General features: G+C 43.0%; 1 protein-coding gene across 1 annotated transcript; it reads right to left on the bottom strand.

Annotated features, from left to right (window-relative positions):
• Positions 1-5,059: 5,059 nt before the first annotated feature.
• MTARC2 (mitochondrial amidoxime reducing component 2) lies at positions 5,060-13,168 on the bottom strand. Its single transcript, XM_084515864.1, has 7 exons — positions 12,871-13,168; positions 12,615-12,788; positions 9,816-9,978; positions 8,312-8,452; positions 7,247-7,308; positions 7,087-7,158; positions 5,060-6,559 (listed from the first exon to the last, which is right to left on the bottom strand). The coding sequence occupies exons 1-7, from the start codon at positions 13,146-13,148 to the stop codon at positions 6,433-6,435; spliced, it is 1,017 nt and encodes a 338-aa protein (XP_084371990.1). The 5' UTR covers positions 13,149-13,168; the 3' UTR covers positions 5,060-6,432.
• Between the last annotated feature and the right edge of the window lie 3,877 nt (positions 13,169-17,045).

The following is a 17,045-nucleotide window of genomic DNA, read 5'->3' as shown; positions in this document are numbered from 1 at the left end:
ATACAGGGCTGGGACAAAACGTACCATTGTGCTGTATTTCACTGACGCCAGCACACTTTTAGTCCCAGAGACTGACCAAAAGTGATGACTCCATTTTGAGTGGAAATCTGCCAGGGAAGATTAAATAAATAAATAAATAAATAAATAAATAAATAAATAAATAAATAAATAAATAAAAATCCATGGAGGCATCTATAATAGGTTGTGGTGAGAATCAAATAATAGCAAGCTAGGGAACCTTCACATTTTGCAGGAATGGAGCTTCCAGTCCTTACACAAGTTAAACATCATTCAAAAGGATTTTCTCATGGGAAAAAGTAAGCAATCAGGAATGGAAATAAAGTAGAAATTATTATTATGTTGCCAACTTGAGATTTGTTTGGGGCTGGCAAGCCTGACAAAAACAAAGTACCTGATTATAAATGCAAACCATGCCATCTTGATATAAAAGTTGATTGCTTGTGCATGCAATGCTAAATACGCATACATACGTATATAAGTAGGCACATACTGTATAAACAGCTAACTACAACAAGGGTTTAAGAGTGAAGGAAATACAATGTCCCTATTACATTACCCCTGACGAAGAAAGAAAAAAGGATGGGGGGTAATCGAATTGCTTTTTCAAAAATGCATTTTGTGGAGAATTTTTTGATTTTGTCACTTATGGGAGATCATGTAGACCACACATTGACACTTTGCAAGTAAACCCCAGACAAATCCAAAAACATTGTCTGAGGCCTATTATAAACACTGCGATATAATCTTTTATTATTATTATTTTATTTTTATTTAGAATAAACACACTTAGTATAACTGCAGTTATATTCAGACTCACTTTTGGGCATGCTTACCCCTCTTTCCAATTTATGCATCTTGATGTCTTCTAATCTGGCTCCAAATCCACTTTGACAGATCCCTCTAGATGACTGGTTAAAATACACTGACCTCTCCCACTTGGATTTATGGAGGATATATTAAATAGCATCTGTCAGAATACCCTTCAGAAAGGGCAGAGACATACATGTATACTTTATCCAAATGTACTGCACTTAAAAAGGGCAAACAATCCCACTGGGACCAGTGAGGGCAGAAATTATTATAGTAGCTAATAGCTTTAAATATAGTCTCTTCCCTTTAGAAGTAGTTGGCATCAACTATATTTATTTATGTAGAAAGTTCAGTGGAGGGGGACAGTCAGAGGAATGCAAGACAAGCACTGGTATCCCAAGGACCGCAGAAGATGCTCAGAACTTTTTAGGAAAGCATAATTTTGGTACAAAGATGCTGGTATATGGCTGTTATAATTACATATACTAAGGATAGGTCTCAACTTTTTGATCAGCAATGAGGCTTTTCTACTGCTTGGAGGCATTAGGAATTTTTTCATAATAAGCCAAACAAAACACAGTTGCTCCCAGAACAGGTACTCCCTAAAGGCGCAGCCAGCATTGCCACCTTGTTTAGCAGATGAAGGGTTCCTTCGCAAGGAGGGAGATCACAGAATCATAGAACCATCTAGGTTGGAAAAAATCTTCAAGATCACCAGGTCCTACCATCAACCTGACCTTTTGAGTTCCTTCATTAAACCATGTCCCTTAGTGCCATATCTGCACACCTCTTAAACACCTCTGGAGATGGGAACTCCACCACCTCCCTGAGCAGCCTGTTCCAGTACTTGACCCTCCCTGTGAATCATTTTTTTTGTAATGTCCAATCTAAATGTCCTCTGGTGCAGCTGGAGACAGCAAATGCAGCCTCTTCCAGCAATCACTTCTGGGGCTGTGCAGATACTTTTCTCAGAAGTCTGAAAGGATCAGATGTTTTTCCAGACTTTCTACAGCAAAGTTTAGCTTGATGGACCTATCTGGCTTCCTGGTACTCTTCCAGGAGTAGCTCTCACATAGCAGCTCTCACACCACCCCATTAGGGTGTTTGTGACTCACCAGGGTACATTTCTGAACATGAGAGCATGAGCTGGAGAGTAAGTTCTGCTAAAGGCCAGGTGGCTTGCGATGTGGTAAACCATTGTCTGACAGCTTTAGGCCTATCAAATGTAGGAATAAAGGAGAGCTGAGAGAAAGTTCATGTCTCCTGTCACTTGAGCTAATTGGAATTAAAGTGATATTCTGCTCTGCCTTACTCTGCTCTGTCCAAGGAGCATGGAGTTAATATTGACCACCAAACCACACAAGTGTAATCACAGTGAAAGATTCCTATTCTGGGACCAGATCAGGAGCTCCAGCTTTACCTTTGGATGCTCTTGGCACTCTTGATCTCTCTCATGATCTTTTTCATTGTGGCCTTTGATCTTTTACTACAAACCTGAAGTTTTCATAGCATAATGGGCAGTGCCCAGTGGTACGTGGACACAGATGAAGCACGCATTCCCCGAGTCTGAATTTAACACCTATTGCTTTGTTTCTGACAGAGAAAAATATACTTTGTGACCCAGCTGATTTTAATTCAGCCCTACACTTCTATGAGTGAAATCTTGGTAAAATGAAGTTAAGAGATTCAGCCATCACTTTTGATTTATGCCAAGGCAGGAGAGGGAGGTCTGTCAAAAATAACTACCCATGAGTCAGTCCATATAATTGTGCTCGCTGTGACTGAAGCGTTATCCTGGTTTCAGCTGAGATAATTTTCTTTGGAGTGGCTGGTATGGTGCTGTGTTTTGTGTTTAGGAGAAAAATAACATTGCTAACACACCAGTGTTTTAGTTGTTACAGCGCAGCGCTTACACTAAGTCAAAGGCTTTTGAGCTTCTCATACTGCCCTGGTCAGAGAGACCAGGAGTGCACACGAAGCTGTGAGGGGACAGAACCAGGACACCTGACCCCAACTGGCCCAAGGGGTATTCCATACCATATGATATCATGCTGAACAATTAATATGGGAGCAAAGGGCAGTTGCTTTTTGGGGACTGGCCAAGTGGTTAGCAATTGTGGTATTCATCACTTGTTTTGTATCATCCTTTATTACCATTATTTTCCCTTTCTTTTCTGTCCTATTAAACTGTTTTTAACTCAACCCGTGAGTTTCACTGTTCTTTTCCCTGATTCCTTCCCCCATCCCACTGCATGGACAGGGACTGAAGAGAGAGCGGCTGTGTGGTGTTTAGCTGCCTGCTGGGTTAAACCACAACATGCATCATCCTTCAGAAGCTTTGGAAGACGTATCTCAATCAATAATAAACAGAGCTATTGTTTTTGGAGTTCAACAGCAAAGAGGCTATGAGGGTTAGTGCTTCGATGAAGCACAGTACCAGCACTGCTCTGCAATGCTGTATGAAAAGCGAGATTTCAGTCAGCTAGGAGCCTAACGCATATGGTCCAAAAGCAGAGATGCTCTAGCCTTACATAGTCACAAAAATTTGATTCCTACCCCAGCTCTTCACAAAGACATGCCACAGCCTTCATTGAGTCTATAGTCTGAACAGGTAGGAGAAAATTCATTTAGCTAAGTCTGAAGTTAGTCTTCAGCCCTGCAGCCGCCTAGTACAAGGAACTTCTTACAGATTTCCAAGTGAGAATAAGACAATTTAAGGTGCTAGAAAAGATAAGGAATGAACACCTTCTGGCAATCCCTTTTAAAACCTTTGCTACTTAAGAGTGGCAAAAGCCAGGAACCTCTTTAAAGGACCTTTTTTTTCCCTCCTTAAGATGCAGAAATAGAGTTCTTTCTCTTTTCCTGGTCAAGTTTTAACTTAAGATGTACCCAAATCGAATCCTAAGCAACCATGAAATTTCTGCCTGCAAGGAATGTTCTCCAATCTCAGTTTTCTGCAAGAATTACACTAGCCCAAAAAATGCTGTAAACCAGGACTTGACTTCATGCTTCAGGCGTATTTCCTATTTCACATCTCTTGACTTGAGTATACTACTTTCCTGCTTTCAAATGAATTGGCCCTGTTTTTGTATGTCTGTGGAGAAAAGATGATGGTCTGTAAACATCTTTTCCATCATCTAAAATCACAGGGCTGTGAAGCTGAGCCTGCTGACTACTCACATCTCATGGTTCTGCTTTCTTATGCATGGGGGTGGCTTCCTCTGATTAACTGGGTATTTTCTTGAACTTTGCAGTAAGATTAAAAAAATAAAGATTGAAAGAAAAAACAATTATGTATGAGATCCGGTAAACAGCACCAGAAATAAAATATGAAAAAGAAAAACACAGAAAAAACATTCACAAATTTCACACCTTACAATGGTTACAATTCAATAGAAGTTTATACTTGTGTTTTTTTTCTCTAGAGTTAAAAAATAATTAAACACCTTTAAGTGCACAATTAAAAAAAAATAGTTTTATGATTTACATGTTTTTCAAATTTCTAAATGGCTTTAGCGAAATCAAATACAATTTCTAAAGTTACAACAGTACAACATTCATATGAAGATGTTTATGTTGCAACATTAATTAGTTACCCTCTCCAGCTCCCATATAGGGCCCTCTTTCATCGCATAATGGATTTAAATGTCAACAGAAACACAGATGCAGTTTCTCATTGAAAAAAACAGCCCCCTTTGAAAATTAGTCTAATCAATGAACAATTAAAATCCAATCAACAGGATGCAACACAATCTATACCACAAAATGCATTATATAACTCCTAAAGTGATGATAGAACCACAACGAAGAAGTACCCTTGGCTAGAGGCTATATTCAGCTCTTGTTCCTTCCACTTTTTTGACTTAATGAAAAAGACACACTCTTAACTAATTGCAGGCCAGCAGGCTGTCTTTGCTTAATAATATTATTTGGAATTCCACAATGTTTCAGCCTCTAATATTCATGATTTTCAATATATGCTTTTTTTTTTTTTTTAAATGAACCTCAGGATTACTTTCCTTTTATAAGACGATGCTTGTTCTCTTACTTCTCCCATTAGCTGCTACATTAGGCATAACAACACACAGGTATGCAACATATAGACCTAGCTGGGCATTTGTGTGTCCACTGCTAATAAAAGGCTATTTGGAATAACTCTGAGTTCACGAATAATAGAAAAGTACCTTCCCCATATGCTTGCTTCGTGCTTTTACCACATACACCCATCTGAATTTGCTCAAAGGCACAAGGACTCTTCATTTTATTACAGGTCTGAGCTGTGAACATGCAGCAAAATTCCCATTTCATATTCACAGTACAAAACAGATTCTAAACACCAAATTAGGTCATTATTTGTCCTTCACACTCCATTAAATTCCTCTTTTTTGCTAGTTCAACAATCTTTCTAGACCTAGCAACCCATAACAAAGCAACAGGCATCCAAGCATTTGAAAAACGGCAGGCTTGGATTTTTTTTTTCTTCATAATTATATTTAAAGAAAAGATCCTACTGCCATCACCCTACTAGTTTCTTCCCTCTTCACCAACCCCTATTTGTTTTATGCAACATAAAATACAGTAAAAAAACATAATTATTTGACATTTGGTTAGAACAGGGAGGGAGAAATCCAAATGCATTATGCATAATGTTAACACACTCCGTCTAAAACTGCAGCTTCCCAAATGTCTGCTCAGTGCTATTTGGCACTGGAAATCTATTTTTTTCCTCTCCCCTGATGTATAAAGCTTTACTTCTCTACACATCCAGATCCCTTTGGTCTAAATCTTGTGGAAGCAGCCTACCTTTCTATAGAAAGTGGCTCACTTAGTCAAACAAATCACTACTTTACAGCTGAGCCGATACAGTATGCTTCACAGGAGAAAAAAAAAAATCATTCAAATTCTTTCAAGCACAAGTCATAAAATAAATGAGCCTATAGTCTTACAGTTTTCCCACCTATAGACCAGAGGAGCATTCAGTCAGCTCACAAAGCTTCTCCTTCTGATATTGCTCCAATCTCAAAAAACAAAAGCAATCTTCTGGAAACAACTGCAGAGTAAGTAACACTGCAGTAAAGTAACTCCATACAAAGATAAAGATACTTAGGACCAAAGAAGGGTAGAATTTAAGACACAGCCTTGCCATCAGCACTTACAGTTCAATTGCGAAGGGAGCTCCATGATAAACATATGCATTTTATGCTTGGCATGACTGTTTTTGTGGTTCTTTGTAGGCACTGATTGTATCTAATACATGATGCAAAGCCCTTGTAAATAACTTTGGATTCTGACATCAAGCTTAACACAAAATTTTATGAGGTGTAATAAAGTAGTGCTGTCAAGTCTGTCTTGGATTAGACTCTTCTCTAACACATCCTGCAGAAAAAATAAAAATTTGTTTGCTACATGCGTGCTACTAGATGATAATGATCTGAAGTGCCTGACAGCTCATAGCCTCAAAGACCTCCCGCACCTTACAAAGGAACATAGTATTAAAAATATTGCAAGAGATAAGAAAAAGTTATGTCAGTGACTGTGTTCACATAGAATAAGAAAAATATGTTGAAGTGAAAAGTCATCTTCTGATAAAAACATCCCTCGCTACTGGACCATCTTGTACACAGGGTCTCCAACTTGAATTGTTCCAGTTTTGTCAACAGCAAAGTATCTTCCAAAGAGAGGGCTGGATTTGTAAATGTGTCGCTCAGATGGATCACATAAGCGGTAACTGCAGAGAGAGAACACTTGTTTTTAGAATCAATGGTAGCAAATCCTAAATATCAAGATATCAGTGCTGAGAGTGAGGACATATGAACAGTCACCATATTATACTACAAACTAAATAAATACTATAATTATAGAGAACTGAGCAGTTCAAATAGAGAGAAAGAACCTCATTGAATTCACGGGTCCACGTATATAATACACATACAGAAGATATTTTAAAAAGAAATGCTGAAGTTGCTAAGTTAGACCTTTAAATACCTTAAATTTCTGTTACACCAAGCATTCTCACTAGCATTGACGAAAGAGGCAGAGAATGTAAAGTTTGCAAGTAAGAAGAGATAACTTCCTGAATGTTCTTACTATATAGAATTGCATAAAGTAGAACAGAAGCCAATACACACATAACTTTACACTGCATTATTACATCCTGCACATACTTTAAAGCACTTTTAAAACATCAGCCCAGCATCTGTTGGATCTAACCTAAATCCAATCCCACAGCCTGAGACACACTGGTATTTTTACAACCTTTTCAATGTTTCCAGGGGCTCCTTCCTGTCCAGGACCCCAGTGTCTGGGTTAACAGTTGTTAAAATACACCTGCAATTACAGACAGCACCACATCAGTAACAGCTTCTGATTATAAATCTCTGTCCACCTACATAAAGTAACGGTCTCAAATATTTACCTTGCACAGCACACTGTCCCCTTCATTTCCACACTGCCAATAAGAATTTCCTCCCACGTGTCCTGAGGGAAGGAAAATATTAAGCACAGATTAGACACATGCACATACAACCATTCTTCTAGGAGTGGCACAGTCATTCTTAAAGAGGCTGTACCATTCCAGATGGTTACCTTTACTTGCATCTTCAAGGAAGTGCTGTTATATTATGGTACAATTTTAATGAAAATCTACATACAATGTTGTCCCTACATTCATCCAATCCATGACCCACCAGTAATTACATCTGGAAAGAGAGATATGTAGGTAACAAATCCCATTCTGCAGCATGCACTTGCCTGAACTTAAAGCAAGTTTATTGAAACTGTGCATGTGATAATCTGATCTGTGACTTCTGCAAGTCACTACTTCGGCAGTAAGAAATTTTTTTAGTGAAATTAAGTTTTCACTTCTCTGCACAAGCTTAACATTGCAACCCTTCTTGGAAGACCCATTTTCATTTTTAGGAACTTCACAGATTGGGGAATTACCAGATCTATCCAGAGCAAGCTGTTTGGAAAAAGGGAACATGATGTCAAAACACTTAAATGCCATCGTCATCTGTTCACTTCATCACCAGATACCTTCATAGATGGTACCTTTTGAACTACCAGAATATAGTCAGAGTTGTAGTGTTGGTGCTGCAGAATCACAATGGTTAGTTTTACTCTTGTGCCAAAGACTATCGGACATCACACTCACAATTTACTAACTGTTCATTTGTATCTTTAATCTGATTAATGACAGCATGCATAGCTTTCCTTACTTCACACTTGAAAGTGAGCTTTCATTAGCAGTCCGCCACTTGTTTCTTCCTTTGCTAAGCTAATTAAGTATTCACAGACCTGTTTCCTCCCTCTGTGCTTCGCATGCAAGTGAGCAGAAGTATCTCTCTGGAATCCAGCTGTATATCACCAAACAGCAGCTTTCCTCATCCTTGTTGGCACCATCCCCCAAGGAAACCATTAAAAAAAAAAAAAAAAAAACACACACACAAGCCTTCAAAAAGACATTTAAGAGTTATTTTACCTCCTCAAACGCACTGCAACCTGTCACGAAAATATTCGGTCTGAAGTTCTGTATCTTAACTTTCTTCTCCAGTCTGGTATTTAAGTCGTCCAGTGAAGCTTCTGAGATGATCAAGACCGGGCTACAGTCAGGATAGGCAACCTACATAAATAAACACCAAAAAATGTAAGGCTGCTGTAAGAGCATGGGTGTGAAGTTGGCAGAACTACTGAACAGCAAAAGGACTGATATGTTGGAACTGGTGACCACATATTAGCCTGGCAGTGTTAGGCTGCTGCATTCAGATTTTAATTTTGATGGAAGGACATTAGCAAGTAAAACACCTGCCCTTTTCCTATTTCAGTAACTGCCACCACTTTCCTTTGCTCAAACTGTAAAATTAAACTTCTATTTATAGAATGAAGCTGAAATTATATAAGCTGCTGCAACTTCTTACAAACTGATATTGTATGCACACCCCAGACATTTATGCTAGGTGTTACAGACAGAGCTAAATATATCAGTACAGCATGCTGTGGCAAGCTTTGAAGGATACCGATTTGTTTATGGATCTGCTAAACTTACATGGTCGACTATAATTGACTAACTGAATGCTTCTATGCTTCTTCTATTCTTCATGCTAGGATTCCTGAATGCCACCCCTCCTAACCTGACACACCATATGCTGAAACCATTAGTCTTTGTACCAGTCTCAGTTACATGATAAATGCATATGCATGAGAATTCAGAACAAACTATATACTTCCTGTTCTTTGTGCAACAAGCACTACACCAATGTCCTATAGATAAAAACACCACGAGAATAATGTAAGGCATTCACAAATTGTACTTCCTTAAAAAGTATGCACTCATCAGGGAGAATTCACTCCATCCTCATACAGGAGCTGTGTTCAGACAAGAAGGACATCAGTAGCTCCGATGATATAAAGACATCTGAGCATGGCAACTCCCTTCCCTTCCTATATTATCATTATCTAATATCACTTCTTCAAGCTTCTTACCACAGAAAGAGGGAGATGAAACCTCTGTAACCCTTTCTGGATGGTAATTCCTAGGACTGTAACTATAGACACCGGGATTGAATGTTGTCCCTTTAAATAAACTATGAGGTAATACAACTCGTATCAGTAAATTCCTAGATCTCACACGGGATACTAAATGGAAGTTTTCTACACAATACAGGTTATAACTCCAAAACACCTTTAAAAACATAATTTTCTTCCATTCTCTGAGTCACAAAAGGAATGGTATTTAAATCTGCAGCTCTTCTTTAAATATTGGTGTCAAACTCTAGCTGTGAGTGGTCAACAGCTTAGAACAAATCTAAGGTAAAATTAAAGCAAGTAATTTCATCATAAAAAAGGAAAACATTCACATGGTTTAAGTACATGATATAAACCTTCCTAAAATGGGCTCATCACAAACAACTGAATGTGCGGATTTGGTGGCTGGGGAAAGAAACAATGAGAAGAAAGTAATTCTGAGAACAAGAATGTTCATGTACCTCATCTGTGGTTCGGAAAAGGTCTATTACGTCCTTTGACTTTCTTGGCACCATGGAAGGCTCAAAGTGCACCAGTCGATAGGGCTCCGAATTCAGGAAAGTGGTGATCCACCGAGCCACTTCATCTCCACAGTCCCTGCCTTGAATATCCAGTCCAAACAACCTGAAGGATAAGACATATCAGCAATCTAGTTGTAAAACCAAAGACTCAAGCATGCTTATTATTTAAAAGTAAGCATCTCATTTTAATAGTAGAAGCTAGATACATTTAACAAACCGCCTGAATTAGCGAGGCAGAAGCTGGTTTCTGGATTTGGCACAAGGATCATTTCCAGCATGCAATCTTGTGGCAACTTGTTTTGGAAGCTAGGTAGCGTGGACATGGCCAGACAGCAACAGTTGGTGAAAGAATGAGCCATGAACAGACTAGGTGCTCAGAGCTTATAAAAAAAAGTCTATTCTTGCATTTGTGTGTGACTAACAACAAAAGATCTCGGCCCAGAAATCAACTGAAATGTAATTAATTTGCAAAAATGAACACTGTGGTGCGGTTAGTCACTGTAATTAGCACTTGCTGATGTCCCTGACTGTTAAGGAACCTTTTGTTCAAATTTTAGTGCTGTAAAAATTTACCCAGAGCTGAGTGAAACTCTGCTGCCTAACAGACTGCTTCGGCTTACATTCTGACACCGATTAATAAATTTGCATGTGCTGTAATTATTTTTTTACTATAAAGCAGCAATGAACACCTTATTGCTGAGGCTGCAAAATAGGATGTTAAAACCTGGTGTTCACACATTCCTCAAAAAAAAAACAACCAAACCAAACACACACTACATCTAGACCACTTGAGGATCAGCCTGTCAGCACATGAGGCAGAGCACAAAGAGCAATGTAAATTTCAGCCCTTGTTCTCAGCAAGACGCTTCCCCAAAAACTAGCTGTCCCCTGAAAAGTCTCTGGAAGGTGTTGGTTTTTTTTTTTCCCACACCACACAAATCTATGTTAAGAATAACAAAAGGATGTATGTCAGCTTTGCATAAGGCTGCTGGCAAGACCTCACCCCAGTGAGAACTGGCAACAAGCAACTAATCCAACAAGCAAAGCTCAAGCCTAAGACACTGAGCTATACACTAGGAGAGGTTAAAGATTTATAATGGAAGCAAAGTCCATGGTGCACAAAAATCCACTGGCAGCACAATGCAAAAAAAGTTTACGCCAGGAACACTTTCCTGGCACACAAGGTAAACCTCAGCTCAATCTTCCACTAAACTTCCACAACAGTTATGGATAAGTTAATACGGTCTTCACAGTAGTGATTTTGACCCAACTACACTGCAGTTTCTTCTACCTGTGCGATTACGTGCTGCATGGATTAAAGCACGTAGATGCCCAAGCAGCTCATCTAGCTTGGCCCAGCTCCTAGGGTACATCTTCTCTCTGCTCGCATCTCATGGGCATGCCCTCCTCGCCCATGGGCAGGCTGCAGGCTTCATGCAGTGACAGCTAGCAGTGGGCTTCTGCTGCCAGAAAGATTAATTTTATTTCATGCACAGTATAATTGCCCCTGCAAAAGGAGCTACTGACAGCTCATTCCTAGTTATTTTCTGTCTTTTCAGAAACACCCAGGTATGTGCACGCACCCAAATACTTCAAGTGGCTGTGTGTCCTGCTCAGCCAAGCCCCCAGCTCTTCGGGGTACTCCTGTGGCTGTCACAAACTCTCAGCACAGCACTGTAAGGCAGGCCTGTCGCTCAGCAGTGTCTGCATGACATCTGTTCTCACCCACTAACTCCAACAGCCACATCCCTGCTCTGTTTGCTGGAATCCTCACACGGGCTCCATGGCACAGGTGGCGGTGAAATGCCACTGCCCAAGAGAGCACCTGGCTGCCTTTCGCTGCCCTCCCTTCTCTCAGTCACTGCCTGCCTGGGCGCTGGCACGAAGCAGCTTCCAACAGCACTGTTTTCCACCTCAGAAGCAGATCTATACTGATTAACTCAGGGGTTTAGGGATCCATGGGAACACTGTGCGATCACAGCTTTAAGTATCACGCCACATACCAACAGGCACAGATGAAGAACACAGAGGCTTCTTAACAAGAGAGCTGAAAAATATCCCTAACGTGTTACCTCCATGAATAAAAACTGTGCCTACTCAGTGGATTCAGTCCTACACTCGACTCCCCCAAACACAGAGCTTTTAAACACCCAAGTAAAACCTGCAGCTGGACTTACAGGCTACAGATAAAGCCTACACAGCCTTTTGCAGCCGGACGCCCTGTCGCGTTGCCCCAGCTCCAAACTCCTGGGCACGAGCCAGCACCCATACCAAGGCCTGGCAGTTTTTCCTTGCTGAAATATATTTAGCCTACTTAAATCTTTTCCTAACAAGTTTTAGAAAGTTGTGTATGCGTTTGACATGCGTGTCACCGCCTGGCACACGCATGTTACAGAGGTAACGCATGACCGAGGCTCTGAGGTGCAATCACCCAAGCGGGAAGTCAACATCGGTGAGTAAACACGACGCGGCACGGAGACTGGAGATCACGATTTATGGTCTGTGGCTACTGCGTTATCTCTCCCAATATTTATTTGTGCCGCCGTGCAGCAGATTAAAATTAAAGCGTTTGTTACAGCAGTTAGCCTTTGGTGTAACACGCAGCACCTGCAAATTCCTGAATAAGAAAACACTGGCTGTTCCCCAGACTTGAAAAGCAAGGCGTACAAGAGAGGGGCAGGCTATAACCAGGGAGAGGGGACGAAGCAGGAGCCCCCCCAGCCTCCCTACCCGCCGTACCTGCAGTTCCGCACCGGGTTTTTCCTGGGGAGCCGGACGGGCAGCCGCAGCGGCTCCATGCCGGGGGCGCTGAGGGCCAGGCAGCCATTCTCGCAGCCGACCGAGACGAGGACGAGCCGGGGCTCCTGGCGGGCGGTGACCATGTGCCCATCCTCCTTGGTCACCAGCCAGAACCTGCAGCGCGGGGGGCGCGCAGAGCCTCAGGACCGGGCTGCCCTGGCGGCTCCCTGCCCCGCACCGCCCCGCTCCCCCCTACCTGTCCCGCAGCTCCCCGCTCTGCAGCCCCATCGGCGTCACCTGCGCCCGCGGCACGGCCACCCCCCGGCACGACTTGACGGGGTACACGAAGAGGCTCGACACCGTCCCCACACGCTGCAGCCGGGCTGGGCGGCGCTGGCGGCGGCGGCTGCGCCCCGCGGCCCAGCGCCAAGCCCCCAGCAGGGCGCCCAGCGCCAGGGCCGCCGCCGCCGCCCACAGCCAGCCCGCACGGGGCCCCCGCAGCGCCGGGCCCGCCGCCCCCCACGGCCCGCTCATGGCGCCCGGGCCGCACGCAGGGACGGGACGGGGACGGGGGCGGGATGGGGGCGGTGAGGGGAGGCGCGGGGCCGCCCCCTTCCGCCACGGGGCCGCTCAGCCCTCACAGCGCCTCCCCGGCCCGCTGCTCCCGCTGGGGGCTGCGTCCCCTTGCTGTGTGTGCCCTTCCCAGGGCTCTGCCAAATCCCTTGAAAGTCCTTCTCGCAGTGCTTCGCTGAGGGAATTGGTCCCTGCAGAACCCTCTGTTGGTTCTCCATAGGGACGTTTAAAGTCCGACCACCGATGGAGCTCCCTTGTGCTGCTCTTCAGTGCTGTCCTGCTGACCCGTGACCCTCCTCCAGGCTCTGGGCACCTATCGCTGACACTGGCAGTGAGGAGTGGGATGGTTAAAGGTTGCCCTGCCCCGGCAGCTTTTCTGCAAAGTCCTCTTCACCAGCTTGCCAAGCCTGTGACCAAAAATGCTCTTCCCCTTCCTTGACAGGTGGCCCCCAGCAGACCGGGTTTCTCAAAGCAAGTCCCATGGTCTAAGTAGTCAGACCCCGGCTGCAGCACCAGTCCTGTAGCCATTTGTTGGTTTGCCAGGTTTAAATGGTCCTTGCAAACCCCTTCCCTTTAACGGTGAGGACTGATGAAAAAACTACCCCTGCTCCCCAGTCCCTTGCCACTGTAACTGTTCTTGATACTCCTCAGACTGCTCTGGGCTGTATCACTGGTGCCCACGTGAAACAGCAGCAGCAGATGTAGCTAGCCTTTCCTAGAGGTTGCATATGAATCTGAAATATATATATATATATGTCCAAGTTCAATAAGGACTTTAAACTTGTTCTCTAAATCTGCCAACCTGGTCCCTAGAGAGATTTTGTTCAGACCAGCTCTGACAAGCAGCTGTCACATTCAGCCCTGACTCTTCCTGAAGACTATGACATGGAGGAGCTTAAGGAGGAATAACAGAAGGTGGCAGCATCTGCATAATCTCTCCTGTTGTGATGCAGGGGATGTAAATTTAGATCTGACTGCAGAGAGCATGGTCATGGCATAGTGTTTCAGGTCTAAGACTGCAGCCTTTGAGAAAAGCTCTCTTCACCCATACAACAGGCTCTCTAAAACCTCTTGTAAGTTGTTTAATCAGCAGGCTTGTCTTATCCTCCACATCAGGTGCACCTGTGCTTACCTAGGAGCAACTAATTCCTGCTATAAAGCATTATTAATAAAGAATGAGAGAATCAAAAAATAAATAATAAATATATATATATGTTTTTGTTAAAATCCAAACATCTCATGCAGCAGAATTGTCAAAGCCAGAGTGGGTATGGTAAGCCTGTATTCAGCAGAAAACAACCTTGTTTTCAGTCGCTTATAACTTCTTCGAACTGCAGGACATCTGTGCCGAAATTCTCTGCACCAGATCCTTGCCTCAGGCTGAATTTGCTTAAAATGTGACTGCTCAGTTGGAGGATTTGAGGTGTCAATCCCATGGCAAACTGGGGCTCTCTTAGTTGTACAAGCAGGCAATGGATCTTGCAAAGGAGTGTGGTCAGCTCAGAAGCATCCATGAAACAAATTGATAAAGTCAAACAAATGAAAAAGTAAAAGTGCATTTAGATGCACTGATCATTCTTCTAGAGGCAAATCTAGACTCTCTTGTAGCAATGGATCAGTCAGAAGTCTAAGAAAGGTGAATTGTGAGGAAATATTTAAAGGATTTTGCTTGTTTCAAGTGAAAAATTACAAGTGACTGGGGATGCTGTAGGTCTTCAGATATGTGAACAGTGCAGTATATGGAAAGGCATAGACCTGACATACACATTTGGAAATGCTGAACTTGGGAGATTTGGGTGGACATTACAAATAAATTTGTAATGACAAAGACAGCAAAACATTGGCCTAGATGAGGAGAAAGGGTGTTAGGGTAGAGCTGAGTGGAAGCTAGGCTTGTCCCAGTGAAGGAGTTAACTGTCCCACACCAGGGACATGCCAGGTATTTTTCCAGTGACTGCTAATTCCACAAAAGGTGGGGATGAGGGGGTGACACAGCTGAGTATGCAGTCATCTAACAATGGTTTAAGCCAAATACGATAAAAATGATGTTACACTCACACCCACACACAAATTGTGTCCTTTTTCCAAAGTCAGAACAAAAAATAAATAAATTCAGAAGATTCCTTCATAGAGAAGAGGGGAGGATAAAAGTGTTGCTGTTTCCTCTTACAATAATCAAGAAAATCAGAGTTTGGTGAGTCATGCACTAGAAATGAGCTCACTGAAATCAAATGTAGGGAAAAATCTCAGGTGAATAATTGGCGATGATAGAATTAAAAATAGTCTCACTAATGAGAGATGCCTTTTAATGGACTCAGAGCAATGAGGTAAGGGGGGCTTTTTGTGAGGCTCTTCCTACACAAGGAATCGTAAATACATAAAACCAGGCAGGTCAGTGGGGTGCTTTGTTCACTGGCCAGTTGTATAGGAAGATAATCCCACTAATGTGGGCTACTTATGCATGAATACTGGAGCTGGCGACTCCTGGGGCAGGTCCTTCCAGTCTGCTGGGCTTTGCTCCTCCTGTGTTTGAAATTACATGTCCTGTCTTCAGCAGCTGGGATCTCTCCAGTGGAGGATGAGATTCAGAAACAAAAAGTGGCTGGGGCTCATCCCCTTTCCTCCAGTGAGGCATCTTTCATAAGTGTTTTTAAGGTACTGCAAGAATCACAGAGGAAAATGTAATGTGTTTGGGGGTTTTGAAAGAAAAACAAAACAAAAACCAAGAACAACGTTCCCATGTCTTTACATTTGAAGCAGTTGCAAACGGGACTCAGAGCCTCGGGATTCAACGGGGTGGAAAACGCTGATATGCAGAGATGCACATTGCACTGCTGGGACCGAAAATCCTGAAGATCGCTGTTGTCAAACTGTGTGGCCTGCTTAGGGGAGGGCAGGAACCCCCCCCCCCCCCCCCCGGGAGGAGGTGAGGCAGAACAATGAGTGAGGCTAACAAGGGTGGAAATCTCTTTTTTCCCAGGAGATGGCACTAAAGGACAATTGCCTTTCAACCAGCAGCGTTCAGTTCAGCGGAAACCTTGCTGAGGGCCAAACTTTCGTGCAGTTTGTGCTGACATCTTTGCGAGTTCCTCCCTGTTATCCGAAGCAAAATTTCATTCTGCATTTTTAGGAAGGGACAGTGAAGGGTGAGGATACCTTTCCTCTACATCTCCATACAGGAGGTAAATATAAGCTAGGAGACTGGGTTGCTCTGCTCTTTGTAGTCATGCCTAGAAAGTCTCATGAGATAGAGACCCCCCAGCCTCCCAGGACAGCCTCTTCTCATGCTTAATTATCATATTTGTTAATTTGTTTTCTGTTATCCAGTTGATGACCATTGTCCCTTGCTGTCCAGCTGTGCACCTCAGTAAAGACCCTGGCTCCATCTTGTGTGCAACCCCATCTTTGGTATTGATGGGGTTTGGTATTGATGCTGGTGAGTCTCTCCTGAGCCTTCTCTCCTCCAGCTTGACAAGCCCAGAGCCCTGAGCTTTTCATCAGAGATGCAGGATCCAGGAAGGAGTATCACCCTTGCTGAGCTCAGCCTGCACTTTACTCCAGAACAGCTCTGGCAGCCTGATACCACCTCCTCCAATGACAAGGAAAGGGAGATTTTTCTTTCATTTTCTTCTTTTAATCATCTCCATTATTCTACATGCTATCTAGGCTCTCTATTGCTCCTTGAAGAAAAAAAAATTCCAAAGCTCTCCATGTACAGGTAACTGCAGCAGCTTTGCACAGATTTTAAGACCAGTCTTACCTCATGAGAGGAAGGGGGCTTGGGATGCAAAGAAAAGAGGTGGCTGACAAAACCTGCCCCCCTGCCAGTCCCATGGAAGAGTGTAGGACAGAAAGGCC

Source organism: Aythya ferina (genome assembly GCF_964211825.1).
Source record: "Aythya ferina genome assembly, chromosome: 3".
Taxonomy (NCBI): Eukaryota; Metazoa; Chordata; class Aves; order Anseriformes; family Anatidae; genus Aythya; species Aythya ferina.
Note: the sequence above shows the minus strand (reverse complement) of the source record. Positions and strands in the feature narration are given on the sequence as shown.

Coding starts and splice junctions, on each gene's coding strand:
- MTARC2 (XM_084515864.1), bottom strand. CDS start 13,148: ATGAGCGGGCCGTGGGGGGCGGCGGGCCCGGCGCTGCGGGGGCCCCGT. Junction 9,979..12,614: donor AACCCGGTGCGGAACTGCAG/GTACGGCGGGTA, acceptor CTTATCCTTCAG/GTTGTTTGGACTGGATATTC. Junction 6,560..7,086: donor CCCCTGGAAACATTGAAAAG/GTTGTAAAAATA, acceptor CTCTCTCTGCAG/TTACCGCTTATGTGATCCAT.